The sequence below is a fragment of the Pinus tabuliformis genome, chromosome 3_2 (assembly GCF_031772625.1).
Source record: "Pinus tabuliformis cultivar Carrire ecotype Pingquan chromosome 3_2, CPIR1, whole genome shotgun sequence".
Classification (NCBI taxonomy): domain Eukaryota; kingdom Viridiplantae; phylum Streptophyta; class Pinopsida; order Pinales; family Pinaceae; genus Pinus; species Pinus tabuliformis.
This window is the reverse complement of record NC_142302.1, coordinates 990,712,292-990,737,980: the sequence shown is the minus strand read 5'-3', so window position 1 is coordinate 990,737,980 and position 25,689 is coordinate 990,712,292. Positions and strand designations below refer to the sequence as shown.

General features: G+C 38.7%; 1 protein-coding gene and 1 pseudogene across 1 annotated transcript; one reads left to right on the top strand and one right to left on the bottom strand.

Annotated features, from left to right (window-relative positions):
- Positions 1 to 19,933, top strand: part of LOC149183939 (COP9 signalosome complex subunit 1 pseudogene) — a 36,683-nt pseudogene extending 16,750 nt beyond the window's left edge.
- Positions 19,934 to 22,626: 2,693 nt separating this feature from the next.
- LOC149183938 (uncharacterized) lies at positions 22,627 to 23,199 on the bottom strand. The gene has a single exon (XM_089415150.1). It carries the CDS (start codon positions 23,197 to 23,199, stop codon positions 22,627 to 22,629), a length of 573 nt encoding a protein of 190 aa, XP_089271276.1.
- Between the last annotated feature and the right edge of the window lie 2,490 nt (positions 23,200 to 25,689).

The following is a 25,689-nucleotide window of genomic DNA, read 5'->3' as shown; positions in this document are numbered from 1 at the left end:
TAATAAAGCAACATATCAATGGAATATGAATGCGGTTGAGGCAAAGGAAGATAAATCTCAAATTGCAAATAAGGAAAAATCACATGAAGTAGGAGAATCCTTGTTATTAAAAAGGGCATTGCTTAAAGCAGAGAAAGGGACAGGAGAGCCAGCTCAGAGAAAGAGTTTATTCAGAACTACATGTAAGTCCAAAGGAAAATGTTGTAAAGTGATAATTAACAGTGAAAGCACTGATAACCTTGTTTCTACAGAAATAGTGGACAAGTTGGGATTAGTGAAAATAGTACACCCTACTCCTTACAAAGTGTCACGACTGCAAAAATGACATCAACTTATTGTGATAGAACAATGCAAGGTAGAGATCCAGATTGGTACTTATAAGGATGTGGTATTATGTGATGTAATGCCAATGGATGTATGCCATGTATTGCTGGGAAGACCTCGACAGTTTAATCGAAAAGTTATACATGATGGAATAAGAAACACTTACACTTTAGAGAAGGATGGAAATAAACACACACTACAACTATTGAAGGAGGAAGCAGGCAAAGAAGCGCCTGAAAACAGTGTTACGCTGATAAGTGGGAAAGAATTGCTGCAAGAAGTCAAGAAGGATGAACAGATACATTTTGCTGTCATAAGGAGACCTAAGGTAATTTTGACTTCCACAAACTTAGATGATTTATCTGAAGAAATCAAAACTCCGTTGAATGATTTCGCTGCTATTATTGTGAATGAGTTACCAAATGCATTACCGCCAATCAAGAGTATTAGTCATCACATTGATTTAATACCTGGAGCAAGTTTGTCAAATAAAGCAGCATATAGGTTAATTCCTCAAGAAAAAGCAGAAGTTGGGAGACAAGTGCAAGAATTGATGGATAAGGGATTAATCAGAGAGAGTCTTAGTCCATGCGCTGTACCAACAGTACTCAGTCCAAAGAAAGGAGGTGAATGGCATATGTGTACTGATTCCAGAGCCATAAACAAGATTACTATCAGGTATAGATTTCCTTTACCATGCATGGATGATTTGATGGATTTTTTAAGTAGGTCAAAGTATTTTACTAAGATAGATATGAAGAGTGGATACCATCAAATAAGGATTAGAGAAAGAGATGAAAGGAACATTGCATTTAAAACAAACAGTGGGTTGTATGAGTGGTTAGTGATGCCTTTTGGACTCACTAATGCACCCAACACATTCATGAGATTGATGAATGAAGTCTTGAAGGAATATGCAGGGAAGTTTGTCATTGTTTATCTTGATGATATTCTAGTTTTTGGTGCAAGCAAAGAGGAACATCTGGAGCATCTAAAGTTGGTTCTAAGAAATCCGCAGAAAGAGAAACTACTGATAAATCTGAAGAAATGTAGTTTTATGAAAGAAGAATTAATCTATTTGGGGTTTGTAGTTTCTAAAGAAGGTTTGAAAATGGATCCACAAAAAGTCCAAGCAATTTGGAACTGGCCAACTCTAAGAAACATATTTGAGGTAAAAAGTTTTCATGGTCTTGCAAGTTTTTATAGAAACTTTATCAGAAGTTTTAGTCAGATTTGTGCACCAATTATTGAAACAATCAAAGAGACTAATGAACCATTCAAGTGGATAGAAGCAGCAGATTGAAATTTTAAGTTGTTGAAGAAGAAAATTACAGAAAAACCAGTTTTAGCTTTGCTTGATTTTGGAAAAGTTTTTCAAGTTGAAACTAATGCTAGTGGAGTTGCAATTGGAGCAGATTTAAGTCATGAACAAAGACCAATATCATACTTTAGTGAGAAACTAAATGAATCTAAGAAGAAATATTCCTCTTATGACAAAGGATTTTATGCTATTGTGGAAGCTTTAAAAAAATGGAGACATTATTTGCTACCAAAGGAATTTGTATTGTATTCTGACACTTAGGCATTACAGTTCATAAACAACCAACCAAAATTGAACCAGAAGCATGCCAAGTGGGTAGAATTTTTGCAGAGTTTCACTTTTGTGATAAAACATACAAGTGGTAAGTTGAACAAAGTTGTTGATGCTCTAAGCAGGGTAAATTTCATTGTGCAAGAATTAAGAGTTGGTGTTGTAGGATTTGAAGAAATGGTTGATATGTATAAAGATGATGCAGAATTTAAAGATATTTATGTAGTTGTACAAAATCTAGCAGTTCATAATAGAAGCTAGTGGTTAGATTATCTTATCCAAGGAGGTTTACTGTTTAAAGGTAACAAACTGTGCATTCCCAAATGTTCTATGAGGGAAAACATAATCAAGGAGAAACACAGTGGAGGGTTATCTGGACACTTTGGACAAGACAAAACCTTTGCTCAGGTAAATGCTTTTTACTACTGGCCAAAGATGCAAACTGATGTTAAAATATTTGTTGAGAAGTGCAAGATTTGTTAGCATGCTAAGGGGAGAACCCAATATACAAGATTGTACCAACCACTACCAATACTAGACCGACCATGGGATGCAATTAGTATGGATTTTGTTTTGGATTACCTATAATTCAAAGAGGAAATGATTCCATTTATGTTGTGGTAGATAGATTTTAAAAAATGGCACATTTCATTGCATGCAAAAAGACAAGTGATGCAACACATATTGCTAATTTGTTTTTTTCAGAAGTTGTAAGGTTACATGGATTGCCTATAAGTATTGTGTCTGATAGGGATACAAATTTTGTTGGACATTTCTAGAGAACGCTTTGGAAGAAACTAGGTGCCAACCTTAGTTTTAGTTCAACGTATCACCCTCAAACAGATGGACAGACCGAAGTGGTAAACATAAGCTTGGGAAACATATCGAGAAGTTTAATGTATAACAATCCTAAGCAGTGGGATTTAACACTTGCTCAAGCTGAGTTTGCTTATAATGATACTCCAAACCAAAGTACTGGGATGAGTCCATTTCAGATTGTTTTTGGGATGAATCCAAGAGGTGTGTATGAGCTCAGAAAATTGGGTAAACATGAAACAAGAAGTGCAAAGGTTGAACAGTTTGCAGAGCAAATGCAGAGACTACAGGAAGATGTCAAAAACAGATTGTAGGAAAGCAATGGAAAATACAAACAAAGAGATGATATGAAGAGGAGAGAAAAAGAATTCCAAGCGGGTCTAGTGATGGTGTACTTGAGGAAAGAAAGATTTCTTGTTGGGACTTATAATAAATTAAAGATGAAAAAGATAGGGCCATGCAGAATTGTGAGAAAGTTTTCAACCAATGCTTATGAAATTGAATTGCTAGAAGGGGTCGGAATATCACCTATCTTCAATGTTGCAGATTTGTATCCATACAAGGAGATAGAATCAGAGCTATAGAATGAACTTGCAGAAGATGAAGTTTAGACTTTAAATTGGGAAAAACAAATGCCAAAGAGGTGGAAGCTGTTCTGGAGAAAAGAGTATCCAAAAGAACCAGAGGACAAGTTTATTTTCAATATCTAGTCAAATGGAAGGGGCAACTAATGGAGGATGCCAGTTGGTTAACGACAACAAAAGTACAAAGGTATGGAGTAAACCCTGAAAGATTGATGAATGATTATTTTCTTCCCTGGGAGTCTGATGCAGGAGCATCCAGACTTAGCCAACAATGTGATTATATGTTCACATGTTGTGGCTAACATGAGATGAATTTCATTGACTTGAGTGGTCAAAATCAGTGTTGGTAGAGAGGGTTTGATCTCTCGAATTGATCTTTACTTCAATTATTGTAATAATCAAATCATTGTATTATTTTTAGAATAGGAGATAAGTGTTAGAATAGGTGTGTCACATAGCTTGAGAATAGGAATTTAATTGTTAAACCGATAAAAATAGAGATTGAGTTGTCAATGTAGTTAGGATAGGATTTGATCCATAAAAGAGAAAAAAATGTAATGATAGGGATCAGAGGGAATAGGAGAGTGAGTAAGCGAGAGATTAAGAGAGAGAGATAGGGTTTGAGAGTGAAAGAGAGGTCAGACAAATGTTGTAATCGAGCGAGAGGGCCAAGACTCTGTAATTTCTATTTTATTGAATAAATTGAATAAGTGTGGCATTACATATTATGCCTGGTGTGAAATTCTCTTGAATATGTGTATCGACATTTTGGACCCTAATTGGGTATTATTTCCTGTTTATGCATTTTATTGATAAATCACAGTTGATTTGAATTAAGGGTTATTCTTAGCTCTAGCGCTAAACCTTTGTTAAAACGTATTTATTAAAAGCGTGTATTAAACACGTGGGTAGTATTTCCAAGTGGTAAGCAGTGTCTTGCACGCTTTAGAAATGGTAAATGGTATTTGACAATTTCACGCGAGAAACCTTAGCGGGTGACACGTAGCACAGGAAAACCAGAAATCTTGCGCACTCTCGATCTAATAACGGTCGTGCTAGAATTCACGCGAGATTGTGCGATATCCGTTGGATCTGGAGAAGCGAGATCAAGGGTGAAGATTGAAGCGCTTGGGAGTGGAAAAGTCAAAGTGGGACGACGGTGTTTAGTCAGCTTAATGCAACCCTCAGAAAGAATGTACACGTACAAAACCGGACTAATGGGCGACTGATTGGTTTTCAAGTTAAAAATTAGTCTAATTGTGGATTACTACATAATTTGGTCAACCATCCACATCAAACACTTTCCAGGGTCATCATAATGGATGTGAGATCTAAGCCTTTATGTCTAAGGCTGAGGAGTCTTGGGATGCAACTAAAATAAGTTCAAAAATATCTCTGTTATATTTTGTGCATGAAGTCTACTTTTAATTAAATTGTGGAATGGAGTGGACTTGATGTTTAATGGTAAGTTTTGAAGTGTTCTCCTTGAAGATCTGTTCTGGCTACTAGACCTATATAGAGACCAAAAAAGCTATAAGTTTGTGGTTTGACACTTGGAATGAAAGAAGAAAGAAATGATCACCAAATAGTTTTGTCAATGAATATGCTTAGACTTGGATCAAAGTTGCAATTGGATAGGAATGTGATCTGCTCCTTAGTTAGATCATAAGACTAGGTCTTCTCTATTGCCTTACAACAGGGGATCCTTGAAGAATACATTTTGGACAATTATGATGACTATTGAAGGAGTTCCTTCACACTACAAGTTCATTCACGAGTCTCACAAATGATCTTCAATCATGCTTGTGCAACTGTAAGAAAATATTGTTAGATACACTCTAATTTGTAGCATGAAAGTCACCTTGATATTTCAAGAGTCAATGATAGTACCACAATGCAGATTTTTGCTCAAAGAAAGACAAAGCCACATAAGGGAAATATGTGATCCATGCACATGTGCTAAACAACAAACAAGTTTTTTTCTTTAAATGTTTTGCATTCAATGCTTTGATGCTACAAGCTCTTAAAAGTATTGATGACATTTGTTCTCATAGACCTTGCACTGTTAAGTAAAGGCCCTAAAATATGCATTTTATTCGCTACTAATATTGATTACTGATACTAAGAGTATTTGGGTAAAGGATGGAACCTATCTTGAAAAAGGATAATTGTCTTGATGAAGCAAGTTCACTTTTGACATGACAAGCTTACAATGAAGTTAAGGTTGAGTTCCCTTTCAAAATTGGAGACCAAATTTCTCTTAAGAAAGATGAGTCATTTGTAGAACTTGATGGAATATCCTTGATTGCTTTCTGAGGCATGGGGACTCAACATATTCTTAGACATTTGGATATGCAAAGGAAAATTTTCACATTACAAAGTCTCTTGGACTTGCAAAAGGTGTAAAATGAGTTTTGAAAAGAAAACTAGGGTTTTTAAATACTAGAAGACTAAAAATATTGGATGTGAAAATCCTAGGGTTTGAGGATAAAACCCTAGATCTGGACCTAGATTAATGTTTCCGCCTAAAGAAGAATCCCTAGCTCATGTAAGGAATAAATGACATCACACTAACGATGAGGACATGGTTGATAAATTTGATGCAAGAATGCTAAATGGAGTTGACATTTCCCTATAATCCTCAAAAGATAAGTAACCTATATCTTTATTCCTTAATTATTGTTGTTATTACTTTACTATTAGCCTCTTTTATTTATATCTTTGCTTGGTTATAATTGTTCTTTCACAACCTCCTAGTCAAGGTTGTAGGTACATTGCGAATCCTGCGAAGGCTATGACATCAGATGGAAGTAGTGGAAGAACAAAGCAAAATTTGTAACAAGAGAACTCTCCTAGAATTTGTGATTTATGCCGAGAGATATTGTACTAGACGAGATCCAAGCTCAGAGGGAGAAAACATATTAGAAAATTTTAAGTATAGCTTGATTGTGCCGAAGTGAAGTCAATGGTGAATTCTAAATGGATTTACAAGATCTAGCGTGCAACAGATGGTAGCGTAGACAAGTACTAAGTGAGACTTAAGACTAGAAGGTTCTGCTAGAAAGATGGAGAGGATCAATTACCAAGTACACTTTTATTATAATTGTTGTTGCTTATGTTATGGAATTACATCAGATGGATGTAGGGGCCGTTTTTCTCCATGAATAATTTGAGGAAGAAGTGTACATGGAACCACCTCAAGACTCCGAGGGTCATGAAGAAGTCTAATGCTTGAAAATGTTGATTGCACTTAAGATTTGGACTGATGGATCAAGATTTATCCTATATTATTTGTTTCTAACGGAAGCAGAAGGACTCATGTTAGAGGGAGAAACTTGGGTAGAAAGGCTTGCTTCCGTAACAGAGGGAGCAATCAGGGAACCTTGTTTTAGCTTAAGGGGATTTGACCTCTAATTTTGAGATGATAGCCTGCCATTGAGATTGTCAGGCTAGATAACTAATATGTTAGAAAACAATAGTGGCAGAGGGAGTAGTCGGGATTGCTGCAACATAAACTGTTTCAGAAAGAGAAACCGATTAGGATAACTGAAAAGTAACCGATTAGCCTATGTTGAGCCAAGGCATGTGGCTCAACATGTGTTGAAGTACCAACATGGTACAATTAGTTAAGGCACAATAAATTATGGCTTGAGATGTCTCAAACAGTGAAATACAATTGTAGGAATGCACATATTCAGATTGGGCAGAGAGTGAAAAAGATAGAAAGAGTTCATCATGATATTGCTTCAATTTGGGCTTCATGATGATTTCTTGGATGAACACGAAGCAGACATCTGTTGCACCCAATATTACAAAAGTCGAGTATATTGTAGCTTGGTTGGTGATTTGTGAAGAAGTATGGCTTCAAAATCCACTGGCAGGATTATCTTGATTATGCGCAGGTGACGACCATGATGACAACGTCGAAGCACAATGAGATCTATTACCGAGACATGGTACAAAAGGAAGCAACATGACTTTAACACTATTATTAATTCAAGCAAAGTGATGAAAAAGCCTCTATTCTAGGATGATGTATGAACACTTCGAGGACAAGCTTGTAGTGATTGAGCATGTTTCTCTCAGCAAGAGGGAGTCATGAAATTGCAACATCCAGGACAATGATTCTCCCCAGGTCAGGTTGAACAAGATTAAGGAGAATGGTACAGGGTATTGATATGATAACATCATGGATAAACATTATCCCTTAGGGAGAATGGTCCGATAGTTGTCAACCTTGTGTCAAGTATAACTAGGATTAGGGAGAATGGTATAACAGAGGAAAACCATTCTTCCCGTGTCAATTATGTTGAATGGAATTAGGAAGAATGGTATTAGAGACCCATGATCACTCAATTGAGTGGGTGCCTTTCAACATCAGGCTCAAACTATCTAGATAGGTTGAGTGAGCACATTTAACATTAGGCCCATAATTACTCATGAAGAGTGAGACCTTTGGAGATTCACCATGAGTCAAAGATAATGACCGAAATGATGGTGAACTAGACTAGTATGTATACCATGTGCCAGAGAAACCATAATTATGGTGACTAGTTGATGCTAATGTTGTACCATGTTTCAAGATTACTGACCAGGATTATGGTGAAGGTGCACCATAGGTCAAGGGTACCTACTGATATTATGGTGTCTAGTTGATGTTGCAGATTTTTACCATAGGTCAAAGATGTTGACCAAGATTATAGTAATCAGATGTTGTTGATGCTGATAATAAATGATGAACTTTTTTCTTAGAGAAATTTGTCAACAAAAGAACATCTGACAGTGATTATGAATACCTCCCTAGCTAAGAGGGAGTGTTGAATTATGGTCGGTCTTCATAATTGTTATTTTAGCCCTCCAAATAAATGTAATAATATATTCAAGACATGTCCTTCATGTCAAATTCAAAAAGAGGGAAATTTGAATTTTCAAATTATGTATTTTTGCCTCCAAAAGTAAGGTTGGATTCAAGTTGGTCCAACCCTAGAGTCTTGTATATTCGACCTATTTAACTTATATATAAATACCATTCAACCTCCTTTAAAGGTAATTCATATCTTCTATTTAAGGTAATTCACGTTACTTCTGATCAAGCAAAGGAAGAACGACAAGGGCAGATTGAAGTGAGGAAGCAAGTCAAGTTTTTGGATAGAACTAATCTCTGCAAGAAGACTGCATTTATGAACCAGGAAGAAGGCCAAATTATGATCAGATATATTTCTTAGGCAGAACACCTAATCGCCAAGGCACAATAGATTGAGTTTATGAGGCTACTTATTTTGCTTGACCAAGTTTGACCCTTGGTTTTATTGAAAATATAAGGCCGTACCTCTTGTTGAATTGAGTAATTTCTCTAAGGAAAAGGTTGTTGGGTTTTCCCAAGGTAAAATTCTTGTGTTCCTTGTTCAACTTTCTATTTATGATCTTGCTGGAATTTTGTTTCTACTATTGATTTCTTTTGTGTAATTACTTTATGATGAATGTGAATGAAATAAATATTAATTTAAGAAATCATAAGGAATAATTATGAGTTTAGGAGACCTATTAAAAATCATGTAGTAATAGAAACATTCTCCTCTTCTTTCCCACCACACTTTTAACCACTCATGGAATTTCACTTAATCTCTTCTTAATGGAAATCATCCCACATTCTTCCCCAATCTGGAAGTTTCTCACGGGTAACTATCCCATCAACGAAGACATCCTACTCCTTGGAAAAACAACTTATCACTGATTTAAGCAGTTGCTCACAAGGATGGTTTCTCCAATGGCTCCCAACTTATCTCTTACTTGAGTCATCTTGGTGAGGTGTGAGGATATAGAGTTGGTTTTGGTGATATTTGTTCGCCTTAGTTTTTCCCACAACACTATCTTTCTATTCTCGTTAGTGCTCTGGAAAAGTTTAATTAAGGTTGCCCACATTTCAAAGGCATAATTCTTCCCTGAAACATGGTGAATAAGGTGGTTTTTGATAGCACCTAGAAGGAGTCTCTTGGTCTTAACATTCCTCTTGTTAAAATCAACCAACTATATTGGATCAGTGGGAAGTGTCACTGTCTTCTCAATGATATTCCACAATTAATACTCTTGAAGTACTAATACAAATCTCTCCTTCCATGGGCTAAAATTTTCAGCCCCACTTAGCCTATCCTCCACTCTCAACCCTCTTGCGATTGACATGCTTACCAACACAAGGTTTTAATTTTGTACAAGGGTGAACACCATATTCCTCTCAATCACAAAGCCTTGTTTAGTTCATTGTTCTCAGCTGTTCTGCCAACTTGGCTATGATACTATGTTGAAATTTCACTTACAAGCTAGTTTTTCTTGTAGGACTTTTGTAAAACACTTAACTAATTCTTTGATTTTAGTCTCCAATAAAAGTTTCACAATTAATGCATTAACAAACAAATCCAATCTGATTCTTATGAAATGAATGGTTAAATCAGACTTTTAACAACCGAAAATGAATAGTAGATAACACACATTTGACACAGTGTTTTTGGGCAAGCCCTTAGAGAAACCTCTAAGGAAGAACTAGTGAGAGAGCGAGGAATTTTATTTCCTATTATAGAATGTTACAACATTGACTAACAACAATTAAATCAACTTATTTCCCTTGACATTTGTGTCCAAAATTTCTTGGACTAGATTCGCTCCCTTGATTTATGAGCCCTTCACACTCAAAAAATCGTACCCATTAAATGCTTAGATTTAACATATATCTTGACACAAGAAATTCATGCCCATAACATGCCTTGAATTTTGAGCCTATAACAACCTCAAAATTTGATCTCTAACAACTTCGAAATTAGTGCTCATACACCCTGAATTTTTGTGCACTGGCGACACATTAAATGTGTTATCTCTCATTGGGATTCATCCTTGAATTGCCTTATATTTTTTGCCTTCTCTCTACGATAAACGGGGCCCACTTGTCAACATTTAATGCAATCCAACTGCCTTGAAAATCATGGCTTAATTGCCGCTAATTGGCTCCTTGTTTTTTGGCTCAGGCTTGCTTAGAAAGCCAACTATCTTTGCCTCAAACTTCATGCTTATTCTCTACCTTGGATTTTGTGTTGCCTGAATGTTGTATTTTACTATTGTACTCGCTATACTTTTCCCTTCTCTGTTGAACTTCTCCCTTAGCTCTCTTGTTCTCTTCTCCAAATCTCAAAAAGAGTAGTGTGCCTCTTCACTCTCTCTCTTTTTTTTTTTTTTTAATTTTTATTTCTCATTAGTGACTAAAATCCTTAACCTTAGATTTTAATCGCTGAGATTCAATCTAGCCATCTCAAGATCAACGATCATGACTTAATTTCACATTGGGCCCACTTAAATCACTTAACTGACCCGACTTTATAAAGTCACACTCACTTTATAAAAAGTCACTTTTTATTCATTAAATAAAAAGGTAGGCTTCTCAAATTTATAATATCAGTTTATAAAGTAAAGTGTCTAGGGAGAAAAATGTGCTTGGTAACTTCTACATGCTAGGAACTGCCAATGCAAAAGAACCTCTGAGCTACAAAAAAATAACAATGTTTTTATAAATTAACGGCTTTCACTTGCTTGAATTGACAAATGACGTTTCACCTTTTTTTTTTCACTGGAAAGAGTATTTGTATTATATAATTCCCCCCCCCCCCCCCCTACTTGCATCAAGAGCATTATGAATACCGACCATAGTTACAAAATTCAACACTACATGTACCATGTGCACTCCTCACTATCTGTCATAACATTTTTCCTTTGTCTAAATGGACTAACACTTTGATCTTTGTCCAAACACACCCATCAACTACAAGTGTGCTCTCTTGTCTCTACGCACTCCATCTATTCACATCTATTCATTGGCATCAACTACAAGTGTGCTCTCTTGTCTCTACGCACTCCATTATTCAAAAAATTTCCGCCACAGGCCTGCGTCTGTCCATGTGCACTAGTGGATCCAATACATAGGTACCTTAAACTTGAAAATGCACTCCTTCAACCATATACACTAAATTCGTTTCCTCTTATCATCCCATGCACACTCTCTTGCAATGATTTGCACTTAGACATTTCTCTCCATATGAAACTCACCCAATCAAACCTTTTTAATCAATATACAATGAAAATATATAATAATCAATTTTCCCAACACTTCACATCTCAGAGTAGATTAGTTTTGGACCATTATGATCGATCCACTACCGATAAATTAATTCATGAAGACTAGATCCAAGAAACTAACATTGACCATTATTTTGACCATATCCACGCCATTATGGTTAACCAAATCGGAACGATCAGTGCATTCCACTAACTTATTATGACCAAATCAACCAATACCACAACTACATGACTTTTTAATGCATTTACACTTTCAATAACAAGCCATGACGAGAACCAGATCAACAACCCTTCAATTTGAACGTTCCAAATGATCCTTTGGGAAATTACGTTGGTTTGTGGTCATGGTATTTCGTTTTAGGCACCTCCAAGCATGGATGTAGGTTCAATGCTCTTAATAGGGGCTATGGATGTAGGTTTTCCAAAGCAAATATGGGTTGACTCCTTGAAAAACGTAGATTGCCAAACCATTAACAATGTATGTCCTCTGCTTTGGGGAAAACATAAAGACCTCTACCCAAATTTTCCATTGCTGCTTCAGGCCATTTGTAATCATCTTATCAAGCCCCTAAAAATCATTAGACACATCAAAATTCGATCAAAACAACATGCAAGATCATCAATCTATTGAATTCAATGCTAACACAACTATCTGATTGTCTCCCATGGTTTACATCAATGCTAACAAAACTATCTAACTGTCTCCGAGGGTTGACATCAATGCCAACACCATGTTTCAAACATTCTTCCCTTTTGGCATTGATGAAAACCTGCAACCACTCCTTCAAAATGATCTTCTTCATTGTAAGCTAACTGATCTTCATTCTTTGTTAGTGGCTATGTCACTCTCCCCCTTTGACATCAATGGAAAAGGGTGGTTTTCTTCACTGGGACACCATGGTGACACCTTTGAATACACTATGATGATACTAATAAAAAAAGCTAATGCCAAATGATTTGTTGAATATGGATAAACTCCAACATCCTACAAGATAAGCATTGGGACCCAATGAAAATATTTCCACATGACAAGTAGGCCAACACTATGCTCTTCTCCAAGCTAAAATATACTCCCCCCAAACATGTTCTAGGTCTACAAATAGATCTACATGTTTATGTACAAACACTTTTGCTGCTATCATTTTCTCCTTGCCACTTGTAAGAGGCTACCCCTCATGGACTAAAAACTCCACAACACTCAATGTCCAAATGATTTACAATGATAATACAAGGCTAATCATGATAGTACATGGATTCATCAACGAAATACAAGAATGCAACAATGAATCCAACAATCCATACATCGCTACCACAAGACTTGTTAGAAAGTGTAGCAAGAAAGGCTCAATTTGAATTTGGCCTTACTCAAATTGAGTAAATCAAATTTCCACATCAGCAGGACAACTTGGAGGCAATTAACTAGTGTGACATGTCTCGTCAGTCAGTTAGATCAATAAATTCAAGTTAGTGGCCTCAGAGTTCAGTCATGCATGTGTTGATTGCTAAATTTTAGAAATATAGCTCAATTATTTTTAGTTGTACTCAGTTAACTGACCTCTAACAATTAATAAAGTCAATTGAAGGTCAATGATGCAGTGGGACAACAACCTAACTGATGAATCAACCCCAAAATAGCTCATGCATGCATGGAATTTGAATTGCTCAGCTAGAGCAGAGAAGACAAAGGCTAGTGTAACATGAGTTATATACTAGTTGAGTGTACAATTGTTGCATGTAGTGAGGAGATCAATTCCATGGGAATTGCACAAGTAAATAGGGACTTCCCTATTGTTTAGGAGCTCAAATTAGCTTAGATTTGCGCAAGGAAATAGTTGGATGAAGGAGGCATAAATTGGTTAAGTGTTGGTCAGAGGTCCTCAATTAGTAGAGATAACAAATTTTCTTTTGCAGGTTGTGCTTAGAGCTGGAACAAACAATTGTAATAGTTTTTCTATTCAACTAATTAATGCAAAAAGGCTTGAGGGGTTTTTCCCAGTTGGATTCCCCTAGAAATCACTGTGTACTTGTGGTTTTTCTTGTTGCATGTCTATGCATGTTGTTCTAAATTGTGATTTCTATTCCGCATATTAGTAGAGTAGAATTGTGTCTCTTGTTTTCAGTTTGAAATCTTGAGCAGTTGCATTTTCTATCAAATTTCTAAAATATTCAAGATTGTCTCTCCTATGCATATTTGACACTAAGGCCACTTCAACCAACAACCAAATATAAAGGAAACAATTATACGTGGTTGTATAATGCACTCAAAGGTGCTTGCATCATTAGAGAAATTTTGAGGTAAAAAATGGTCTTCAAAACAAAAAGGTACAAAAAAATCAGCTAAACTATAAGAACCAATAAGATTCAATATGATGATGTTAACCTTGGGGGATGATTCACCATTTTTGGAGTAAAATATATATATATATATATATATATATATATATATATATATTTTTTTTTTTTTTTTCTTTTTCTTTTTTTCAACTCGTATTTTCAACTTATCTCCCTATGTTTTTGCTCAAATTTCGAGCGAGAGCACTTATTGGATGCAAAAAATTAATTTTGTATCCAAAGAGTACCCATGCTTCATACTTTTGATTGCAATCACATTTTTGCATGTATTTCACATTTTTCATGTAGTAGGGTCCATCGAAAGTATGCAACATGGGTACTCCTTGGATGATAAATTAAATTCTGCATCCAATGAGTGCTCACGCTCGAAATTTGAGTAAAATCGCAGGGAGATAAGTTGAAAATATGAGTTGAAAAAGTACTTTTTTCCTTTTTTCCTCCAAAACTTGATGAGGTAATCTAATCTTGTTTTATTATTTCCACGATGATTTAATTTATAATGTTCCTTATGAGGCCCATTTTAAACCTCAAAATTTCTCTAATTGGAAGAATCAACCAATTTACAACCTCACGACCAAATCACATGTGACTCTCTTCTCTCCTATGAATGGAAAATACATACTCTAACTTTCCAAATGATAAGGCAATTAAGATAGAAGGCTTCATGAATGAAAGTACAAGGTAATATATGACACCCCATGCATGGATGGTACAAGTGACTTAAACCTCTCTCCAATGCATGACCAAGACTCATAACTCTCTCCAAGACATACCCAAAGATGAAATCAACAACGTACAAGGCTGCACATCGCACACAATAGTGATTTACATGGTTGAAGAAAATGTCTCACTAGAATGCATCCCAATTTTTTTTTGCTCCCAACCATGATTCATACTAGGGTTACTAACATATGATATTCATGACAAGTACACAAGGATAATATAACATGCCTTTTCACCTATGAAAACAATATATACACATGCTACAAGAAATAAGTGAAAAAAAAACATAAACATAACAAGCAAGCCTTGAAACCCTAGATGCAAGCACATCTCCACCTGAGCTCATTATACCTCGAATAAGCAGTATGATCCTACATACCTAATCATGGATGAGGAATCTCAAACACAACATGCTTCTGCTAATTCAAATCACTTCACCATGCTGCCATACTGTTGATATTCGCTCCATCAACTCTTCATACTATATTGTGCTCCCCCCGAGGCTATGCAGGTCACTCATGTACTTCTACAGTCATGCTTTTGAATGGATTTGTCAAGTAATAATGGACTATAGTGGGGGATGATCTCTCCTACTCAGAATATGAAGAGGAAGACACTATCCTCAATCTACTTCTTCTGCTTATTCTTCCATTAAACGCACACACACTGTCTGGGGTCCTGATTCCTTTTGCAAGTACTCTCTTTGACTTCTCTTCTTTGATGGAACAACCTTTGGAGTTGAAGATCACTTCTTTGCCTCCATCAACCATATGACTCATTCTCAAGATATTGTGCTTCAACCCTTCAAGTAGTAGCACATCAACTACATTGGTATTTTCATCACCAAGGCCGACCTTTCCTTTACCCAACAACTTAGCAGGTGTATTTCCCCAAAGAATGACATGGCCATCTTTGTTCTTCCTTAAGGAGAGAAAACCACTCTTGTCCCTTGACACATGATGGGAACAACTATATACCATTTGTAATCATGATTAAAATTAGATATAGCATTTCCACACTTGACCTGCTACTCCTCCTCCTTATTCCAAACTGTAGTAGGCTGCTTCATGGCATGCACATTTTCTGAGTTTCTGCTAGGCCTACTTTGGATCCATTGCTTTTTTTCCCAGATCTACCTTGAATAATTGAACAACTGGAAATCTCTCACCATGTGACAAAGGTTGTGACAAGTGTAACACTTCACATGACTGAGATATGATACAAGGGGGTCATATCTTCTTCTCATGTATAATCTCTATCTTCTATACACCGTGCCTCTACTCCAGTGCTAGATTTGCAATCAATTTCCTTGTGGCCAAACAGGTTACATGAAAAACAATGACCATTAAAATAACTGGTATACCTAATGCATGTATACCTCCTTGGCTATGCATATTTTTGCATGCTTTTCTGATTAGATCTAAGTACTCTACTTCTACAACTAGATGTAACATGTCCAAAGTTGGGGAAGATATAACATTCTATATGATTCATCAAAGGAGAAAATGGGTTTTTAATCCTTTGAAATATGCCAACATCAAATATTGGAGAGAATGATCTTCTATTCATGGGTGATCATCTAAGCCCTCTTCTTGGCTGTTGGATCTGCTGCTTGTTCTTCCTTGTTTGTTTCTCTTTCTAGTGCCATTGCTTGCTATAATATCTTTGGGATCTACATCATTACTTACATGGGCTTGTTTACTAGCTTATCCCTTCTGAAAGCCAAGACTAGATATGATCAAGAGAGATATTTGGTTAGTGAGTAGGATATCTAATGCCTTGGTGCTCTTCACTTGCTTGAGATGATTGTCCTTCTCTTCTATCTTCTTCTTCAATTTGATAAATTTAACTTCAAGCCTTTCAACTCAACCTTCTCTCTCTTTCTGCTACCTGCTTTTTACATCCTCAACTCTCTTCGCTTCCTTCAACTCGATCTTCAAGCTGAGAACTTCTTCTCTCAGCTCATTTTCCTTCTCATAAAAAATATGCGTCAACTTTTATTGATCTTTATTGTTAAACTCACATGGACAGCAAGACAATGTGAAAGATAAATCATGCAATTCATTTTTTTATTCATAGGAGATGTACATTTATAATACAATGTTGTGACTCTTGGGTTTCAGATCCCAAGGTCTCTTGGACTCCTTTTGTCCATTCGACTTCCACACTAACCCACTTAGGTTAGGTGTCCAACATTCCCCCCCTTAATCCGAAGGGTTATGTATGAGTCCAAGAAGAGAGTTGTAATACAAAATGTGCAAAAATGCATGGCAGCACTAGGCTGAATGTGCTCTATGAAATGTTGGTATAAAGGGCAGTGGTTTAAGGATGACCACCAACACTGGAACGCTTAGTGCAGTTCCCGGAACTCTTCCAAAACTGGCAAGAAACTGAAGTTTTTTGCTAGAGGAAGTGATCCTACTGTTTTAAAGAGGGAAACCTTCAACCATAAAAGGGAGGTCTCACCCCGCATAAAAGGTAAAACTTCAACCTGAAAAGGGAAGTCTCAACCTGTGATGGTTTAAGGATAACCAACAACTCTGGAATGCTTAATGCAATTCCTTGAACTCTTCCAAAACTGGCAAGAAGCTGGTGTCTTCAGCTAGAGGAAGTGTTCTCAATCTGTGATGGTTTAAGGATGACCAACAACTCTGGAATGCTTAATGCAATTCCTGGAACTCTTCCAAAACTGGCAAGAAGCTGGTGTCTTCTGCTAGAGGAAGTGTTCTCAATCTGTTCACGGGCATCTTTGTCTCTGGCTACAACTCTGAAACTGGTGTGGCAGGTTGTGGCTCAGGCTCGCTTGTAGATGACCATCATTTCCCCCACTGTCAGATACAAGGTGAGAAGATGGAGAAAACTCAACTGCAAGACTGTTCAATACTCTGGAACAAGTTCTAACATGTGTTTGGAATATCTTCTTGGCTGTTGATGCCCACTGCCAAGAAGCGATCCATCTTAGATGAATCTTTGTTCTTGCAGGATGTTTGTTTCTGAAGCATCTGTGTGAGGAATGACTGGTTTTATGACAATGCTTACATGGATGAAGATCAAAACAGTGATCTTTCAAATGGCCAACTCGGTCATAGTGTTGGCATTTTATGATCTGTTGTTGTTGTTGTTGTTGTTGTTGCGGTGGAAGAGGAGTAGAATCTGGAACAGCTAGAGGTGAACTGTCATGAGGAGCAGGTGAACTGTCATGAATGAATCCAGCACTCTGAAACTGAATGGGCTTGGCATAGTCTGGAATATGAAAGGACAAGTCCTTGTCATATCCAAGACCAGTTCTGTGCTTGTTGTGGACAAGCTGTTCCCAAGGTCTGATGATGGGCTTGGGAAGTGCAGATTGAGTTTCTGCATCTGCATGTTCAACTGCTGCTTTATTTGAATAAACTGTAACATTATTAACATGCTGCTGATGGGTGGTTGTCTCAATGTTCTGAACAAAAACAGGTTCAGAATGGTGTCTATTTTGATGTAGCTCTTCTTGCTGTAGCTGTGATTCAAGCTGCAAAAAATCGATCTTTTCCTGTGCATTTTGTAGACATGTCTGAATTTCTGAGAGAGATCCTTTGCTGATTTGTAATGTGTCATCAACAGTAGATAATATCAGAGTTTTAAGGAACTGTAATACTTCACTGGTTCTGGCCATTTTTTTTCTTCAATGTCTGATTTACACCTTAACAAACTGATCACAACTACTACTCAATGCAGAAAAGTAATATCTACTCACAGTACACAGCAATACCCTTTATAAATGTCAGCAAATGATCAGTGTGCAATATAAAAGATTACAATCAGTTCACCAGAATCTTTATGCAGCAGTGGAATCAAGGAATCAATGCACTATAATGAAATCTAAATACAAAGCCACACTGGGGCAGCAACAACTGCAAACTTGTTTGGATCCTTCAAGTACTCCTTCACTTTCAAATCAGCGTCAGCAACAAGTTCCCAGAATCCAGGTTCTTTAAAACGGACTAGTAACATGCATCTCAGCTTTTTTTTACCCAAATCAAAAACCTCAATAGCTGGCAATTTCACAACTGTACCATTGCATGCGGAAGCTTATCTTTCATGTGATTCAAAATCATTCACCATTGATTTCTTACTTTCATTAAAAGCCATCATATATGGAATTATCTCAATTCCAATATCTACTCATCAATAGGAAAATTCATAACTTCTTAAACCCAATGACTCAAATCATTCAGATGCTCATCAACCAAATAAACATCATTCATATATGACCAAAATTCAATGAAACAATGTAACCATGTTTTAACATTATTTTAATGAATGAAAGGCTTGGACTTGTCCTTACTGAATGCGCCCTTGATCTTTTAGCAGTAGTACAAATGATCCCCAATAAATCTCAGCCTCCTAAAATGATGAGGAATTCGGTCTTCCAGGCATCCGGAACTCCTTTGCTCCTATTGTAATCAGCAATGTCTATATTGTGATTGTTGTCAGTAGCAATGCTAATGCAGCCTGTGCCTTAAAGTTTGTGGTTGAGGCAGTGGCGCTGTTCAAATCCTACTTTGGTGGTGCATTCGATGAAGATGCCATCCGGAATAATTTTGTGCTAATTTACGAGCTTCTTGATGAGATCAAGAAGGGCGACAACACCCAACTCTTCAAAGAGGTCACCCACAAGATCGGTGGGAAGTTGGGTTCTGATTACTCCCTCGACCAAGACTGGATTGACTCAGTCGAACGCCGGGCTGAACAGCGCAAAGAAAAGCTTGAGAATGAGCTAAATGGCTACAAGACAAATCTAATAAAGGAAAGCATTCGAATGGGATACAATGATTTCGGGGACTTCTACTATGCACATGGGTTGCTTGCAGACGCCTTCAAGAATTATGTCTGAACGCGTGACTACTGCACCACTTCGAAGCACATTATCCAAATGTGTTTGAATGTGATTCTGGTCAGCATTGAGATGGGTCAATTCATGCACGTTTCCAGTTATGTGACCAAGGCTGAACAAACCCCTGATGTCCAGGATCAACCTGTTGTGGTTGCCAAGCTAAAATGTGCTGCAAGTCTAGCTCACCTCGAAAGCAAGAAATACAAGCTAGCTGCTCGCAAGTTTGTTGAGACAAACTTTGACCTAGGGAACAACTATACAGAAGTTATTGCTCCGCAGGATGTTGCAACTTATGGAGGACTTTGTGCACTTGCGTCTTTTGATAGATCAGAACTTAAGAATAAAGTTATAGACAATATCAATTTTCGAAATTTCTTGGAACTAGTGCCTGAAGTAAGGGAACTTATTCATGACTTCTATGCAAGCCGATATGCTTCATGCATAGAGTATCTGCAGAATCTCAAGGCAAACCTACTGCTTGATATACATCTACATGATCATGTGGAAACACTGTATGATCAGATTCGGCACAAAGCAAAAAAAATGATATAACTGCAACAAACAGTTTTGCAATTGCCTCCGCAACATCGCTGTCATCAATCCAAAGATATATCCAAATGCAAATCTGAATAAAATAAATTACACCATTTATAATATAATAGGCAACGGCGCCAGGAAAGCTTCAGCAGAGGGAGTGAGCGACACGGCTTCGTTTCTTTCTTTGAAAATCGCAGAGAATAGAAAGGCATTCCAAGGAAGACTCAACGCACAAAGAATTCAACCAAGGGATAAACCATCGCACGAATTCGATTGTCCCAAGTCGGCTTCACCAGTGTACATTCAACGTTCATTGCAAATAGAACTGTATGCATTACTAAACGTAGAGGAAATGAACCAACGACTTGCTCAACATTGCATTCAAACTGTATTCAATGCAGAGATAATGTTTGAATGGAGAATGAACCCACAACTTCTGTTGGTTCGCAGGGACATATTTTAACAGAAAAAATGACAGTTGATAGGAGTTACGGGGTCGAATCGCAGCGGTCAAATACAAGAAAGCCCTCCGCAGCCTTTCAAACGCACATTCGCGCAGGAAGAAATAGAACCTCAGGCTTAAACTGTCCGTCCACCTGCTGTCTCAATAAGAAGCGCATAGCATACTTTGTCTTCCCAAAGGAGGATAATGAATTGCGTTTGGTACCTGGTGATGAGCTGCGTTTGCGTTACTCTGGGGATGCATTGCAGTCAGAGAAGAATATGAAACCGGCATGAAAACGCATTAAACACAGTTCTGACAAATGCTCTGTTCTGACAAATGCAGTCATATGGCAGCGTGGCCTGGGAGGAGAGGCATTCGAATATCAACAGACAATTCTCAGGAGGTAGCGCTGGGCAATACAGGAATAGTAATGAACAACAGATTATATGAAATAGCGTCAGGGCAGCGCAGGTGTGGACAATCAATGGAGGCCAGTGGCGTATATGGAAACCCAACAGTTTAAAATCACAGTTTTGTCAGGGAATAATGGTAAATCCCAGGTGGTGCAGCGCTTTTAAATGGAGCGTATATGGACAGAGAACGCAGGTCTCATAAATAGAATATGGAAGACAGACATCTCAGAACGGCTTGGACAGATGCGTTATATGGCAGAGGCAGCATGTCAGGAGCGCTGGAAAAGAATATGGCAGAGGGCCAGGACTGACATGCACATAACAGGCCACAGAAAAACAAGCGGCTCCGATACCATGTTAAACTCACATGGACAACAAGACAATGTGAAAGATAAATCATGCAATTCATTTTTTTATTCACAGGAGATGTACATTTATAATACAATGTTGTGACTCTTGGGTTTCAGATCCCAAGGTCTCTTGGACTCCTTTTGTCCATTCGACTTCCACACTAACCCACTTAGGATTAGGTGTCCAACATTTATAAACAATTTTTTTTTTTTTTTTTTAACAGAATCGGTTACTTGTATATTATAAAAGCATCAGGGACTGAGTCCTAGTACATAGATACGATAGATCATGGCGGTGAGGATCAAAAGCGGGTTCGCAGACCCTTGTTCCTCATTACAACATAAACGATAGCTGAAAATAAAGAGGTAACGGCTATATTGCCGAATAAAGGAGCCTCCAAGCCAACAAAATTTATAGTCCATGGTTCCTAGGGAAGTTTCTGAGTGACAGAGTCATCGGGGAGGGGATCCTTCCTTGCACTGGCTCTAGTTGAAGCCTCCGCCTGCATACTTTGGGTGAGAGTTCTGATATGCTCTAAGGCTTCCTCAAGATGAGTGCACCTGCTCTTCAAGGCCTCTATTTCTGCTTTTTGCTTCTCTAGCTTCTTCCTTTTCGATCTGCTATCTGCTTGATAATCATCCTTGAGTTCATTGAAATGCTTGACGAATCTGTTGATCATGAACGTGTGTGCTTGACAAAGTGAGCAGTCGGTGTTGGTGATGATCCTTTCAAAAGGATTGTTGGCCTGCGCCTGAGCCCCTTGCTGGTCCTGCTGATCCGCCATCTTACTGGTCTGGTGAAGGATGTCGACGAGCTGAGGAAGCGGGTGAGGACAAATTCCAGGGGGGAGGGCGATATAAGGGAGAAGAAAGCACAGAGAGAGGGGGAGAGGAGCAGTACAGGGAGGGGTAGGATGACAGGGGAGCAGAGAGAAGTGAGCGGACACGCTGCTACAGCCAGTGAAGCCACCAGTTAGCAAAAACTTTAAAAAAATTATAAGGAGTTCTGAGATTACCGCAGTCGTAGAGCGAGGGCCGAGCTCCCGATGGCTGAGTGCTGCTTCAAGAAAAAGCCTATGCTTGGAGAAGGCGCAGTCCAGAGCTCTTGCAACACTGATTGATGAAGAAACGATGAGGCCCGAGCTGCTGTTTATAAGAGAGAGGAGGTTTCTTGGGTGCATGCACCAGTGTTGGGAGGGTCGGCTCTTGAGATGACTGTGATCCCAAGAAAGGATCTTGCAGCAAGCGGTGAGGATACGGAGATGATGATCCAATGCGCAGGGCCAGTGAATGGCTGTAGGGAATGAGTGAAGATCCATGTCGGGACTGGGATAGGAGGTGTGATGCACTGCAGGGAAGCGAATTTGGTCAGAGATGTACTGATTTGCGCAGTCGAGGAGATATTGCAGAGGGAAAAGGGATTCGATGGTGGGCAAATTTCGAGGAGAGTGATCCCTGAGGTGACTCGAATTCTGAGTAGAGAGGTTTGGATGGGATTGGTTAGGGGATGGGTTTGTCATAAACTGAGTCATTTTCTTTAACTTGACCTGTCTGTCTGCTAGTTGCCTTGTTGGCCTGATCATCTGCTTCTGTGTTGCTGCTCCTTAGGACGTGTTTGAGGGTGGCCCCATTTATTGCTCTGATGTTGTCCATTATCCTGGATTTGATGTTGTTTAAGGCCATTTGTTTAAAATCCCTTCCTGAGACCATAGCAGCTATGATGATAGCTGAGTCGCCTATTATTAGCGGGTTCTGAAGGCCGAGTTTCCTCACTATGGAGGTTCCCAGGAGGAGGCTATATGCCTCAGCCTTGTTGTTGGACATTGTGCCCAATCCCCACTCGTATGTCACGATGGTTTTCCCTTGAAGGTCTTTGATGACGCCTCCTGCGCCTGCTTGACCCGGATTATTTTTTGAGGCCCCGTCGAATTGAAGGGAAGGCCTTTTTTGATTTTGAATCCATTCTCTTATTTCCTCTTTGGTTCCTCTCAACTTCCAATCAGTTTTTTTCTTTCCTGTGCTTACAGTTTTTTGAATCCTTGTTTCATAGCTGAATTTGCTCATCCATTCCATTTCTCTTGGGTCCCCAGGTTCATGGTCTGCTTGGTCTATTCCATTCGCACCAATGGTCTCGGAGATGAGGGCAATTGTTTTTGCAAGGGTGCTGGAGATGCTGGGGTTCTTGTTGTTGAAGATGCTTTTGTTTCTGGCGTTCCAAATTTGCCAGCAAAGGTTTGGGGGAATGCTATTCCACAGCCTTTTAGCCAGGGTCTTGCTTTTTTTGGGATAAGGATATCTATTCTCCCAATTTTTTTGGAGGAGGGTGACCTGATTGGGAAGATCACCAATCATTAGCGGGCTAGTGATGAGCTTCCAGCAGTTTTGAGCGAAGGGGCACTCTAGAAAGAGATGATTGCTATTTTCTTCCGCTGCTCTACATAGGCAGCAGATTGAGGGGCCAAGGATACCCTTCTTCCTTAGATTTTCCGCTGTGAGGATTTTGCTTTTAAGGAGGGTCCAATTGAAGAATTTGACCTTTGGGAGACATTCAGGTTTCCATGCCACTTTGTGAAGAGGCCAGTTGTTTGTTGCTGAGGCGTTTTGGAGGAATTTGTATCCCTCTTTGACAGTGTAGCTGCCACCATTGGGGTCCCAGACATATTTATCCTCAGACATGCTATTGAGGGGAGCTGATCCTGTGAAGGATATCTTAAGATCGGTCCACAAATTCTTTAGATTTTTAGGAAGGGGAAGGGACTTCCAGCCTAGCCATCTGTTTCGATCCCAAGTAGAGATGTCATAAAGGGTCCTGAGATTTTTCCCTTCCATCCACCAATGAAGGGGCCTAAAATTTGGGAGAGCTTCCCTTGCTTCTGTGCCCATTATTCTATCTGTCCAGATGTTGATGTCTTTGCCATTGCCCGGGACTCTTGAGATACAGGCTTTGAAATGAGGGAGAGTTTTTTTAATAAGTTTCCAGACCGGGGTGCTTTGCCTGTCAATGATGATTTCTGAAAGGATGTTGGAGTTGGCCCCATTCAAATATTTCCTTTTGATGACCTCTGTCCACCAGGCTCCTTTTTCATTGAGAATTCTCCAGATCAGCTTAAAGCCCATTGCCATGTTGGCTAATCTTGGAATTCGAATTCCCAGCCCTCCTTTTTCGAAGGGTAGGATGACCTGATCCCACCTTACAAGGCTGAAATTTTTGGAATCCTGCCTTCCTCCTTGCCACAAGAAGCTCCTAATGATTAATTCCATATGCTTATGGATGCTGGCAGGGGCGAGAGTGGTTGCAAACTGATAAATTGGAAGGGCTGAGAGGATGGCTTTGATAAGAGTTGTTCTTCCAGCCAAGTTAAGCCAGGAGACCCCCCAGCTCTGAAGCTTCCCTCTAAGCTTCTCTATTAATTTGACCCAAATTTCAGTTTTGACCGGCTCCTTAGCTAGAGGTAACTCCAGGTACATGAAGTGGGTCCATTTCCTTTGGGCAGGGATGTCCAAGATTGTGGAGATTCTCTGGATAATATGCCTGGGGACGTTCCAGGTGTATATCATGCACTTATTATTATTGAGCTTGCCTCCAGATACTTGAAGGAAGAGCTCAAGCGTTTTCTTGAACCTTCTAGCCATGAGACTGGAAGCTCCTCCTATTAGCAGAGTATCGTCCGCGAAGAGAGAGTGGTTTATCCCCTTGGTTCCCCTCACTATGCTGATACCTGTGATTTCCTTTAGCCTGCGAAGATTTTCCAGGTGTATACTTAGAGTTTCGGCCATGATGATGTAGAGGAAGGGGGAGAGTGGGCATCCTTGTCTCAAGCCCCTTGAGCTTCTGAAAGAGTTACTTGGCCTGCCATTAATGAGAGGAGTTGTCCAGGTGAATGAAATACACTCCATAATCCTGCTGATGAAGATCTCAGATATGCCAAATTTCCCAAGAACTGCCTTGAGGAATTGGTGATTGACTCTGTCAAAGGCATTCGCCATATCTAGTTTAATGATCATACCCTTTTCCTTTCTGTTTATGCTGCTGTGTATTGCCTCCTGAATAAGAATAACATTGTCCGTTATTTGTCTTCTGGGCACAAAGCCTCCTTGGTTCTCAGAAATGAGGGAGGGGAGAAGCTTTTTTAACCTGTTAGCTAATATTTTGGTGATGATTTTATAAGAGACATTGCATAAGGAGATTGGGCGGAATCGATCAAAGGATTGGGGATTGGGATCTTTGGGGATGAGAGCTAAGTAAGATGATTTGATGCTGCTTCCCATTTTGCATTTCGAAAAGAAGTTCTTTGCCATTTTGATGTAATCCTTTTTGATGATTTCCCAATGGTTTCTATAAAATGCCACAGTGAACCCGTCAGGGCCCGGTGCCTTGTCCTGAGCCATGCTGAAGATTGACCACTCGATTTCCTCTGTCGTGATTTCTTTGTCCAATTCAGTGTTTTGTGCTGCTGATATTTTGTTTTCTATTATGCTAAGGAAATCTGAATGATCGGTGGGTTGAGGATCTGCAGTAAGGAGAGCGCAGAAGTGCCTGGACGCTGCCTCCTTTATTTCCTC

What these genes read in the sequence shown, in the direction of transcription:
- LOC149183938 (XM_089415150.1), bottom strand. Translation starts at nt 23,199, where the DNA reads ATGGAATGGATGAGCAAATTCAGCTATGAAACAAGGATTCAAAAAACT.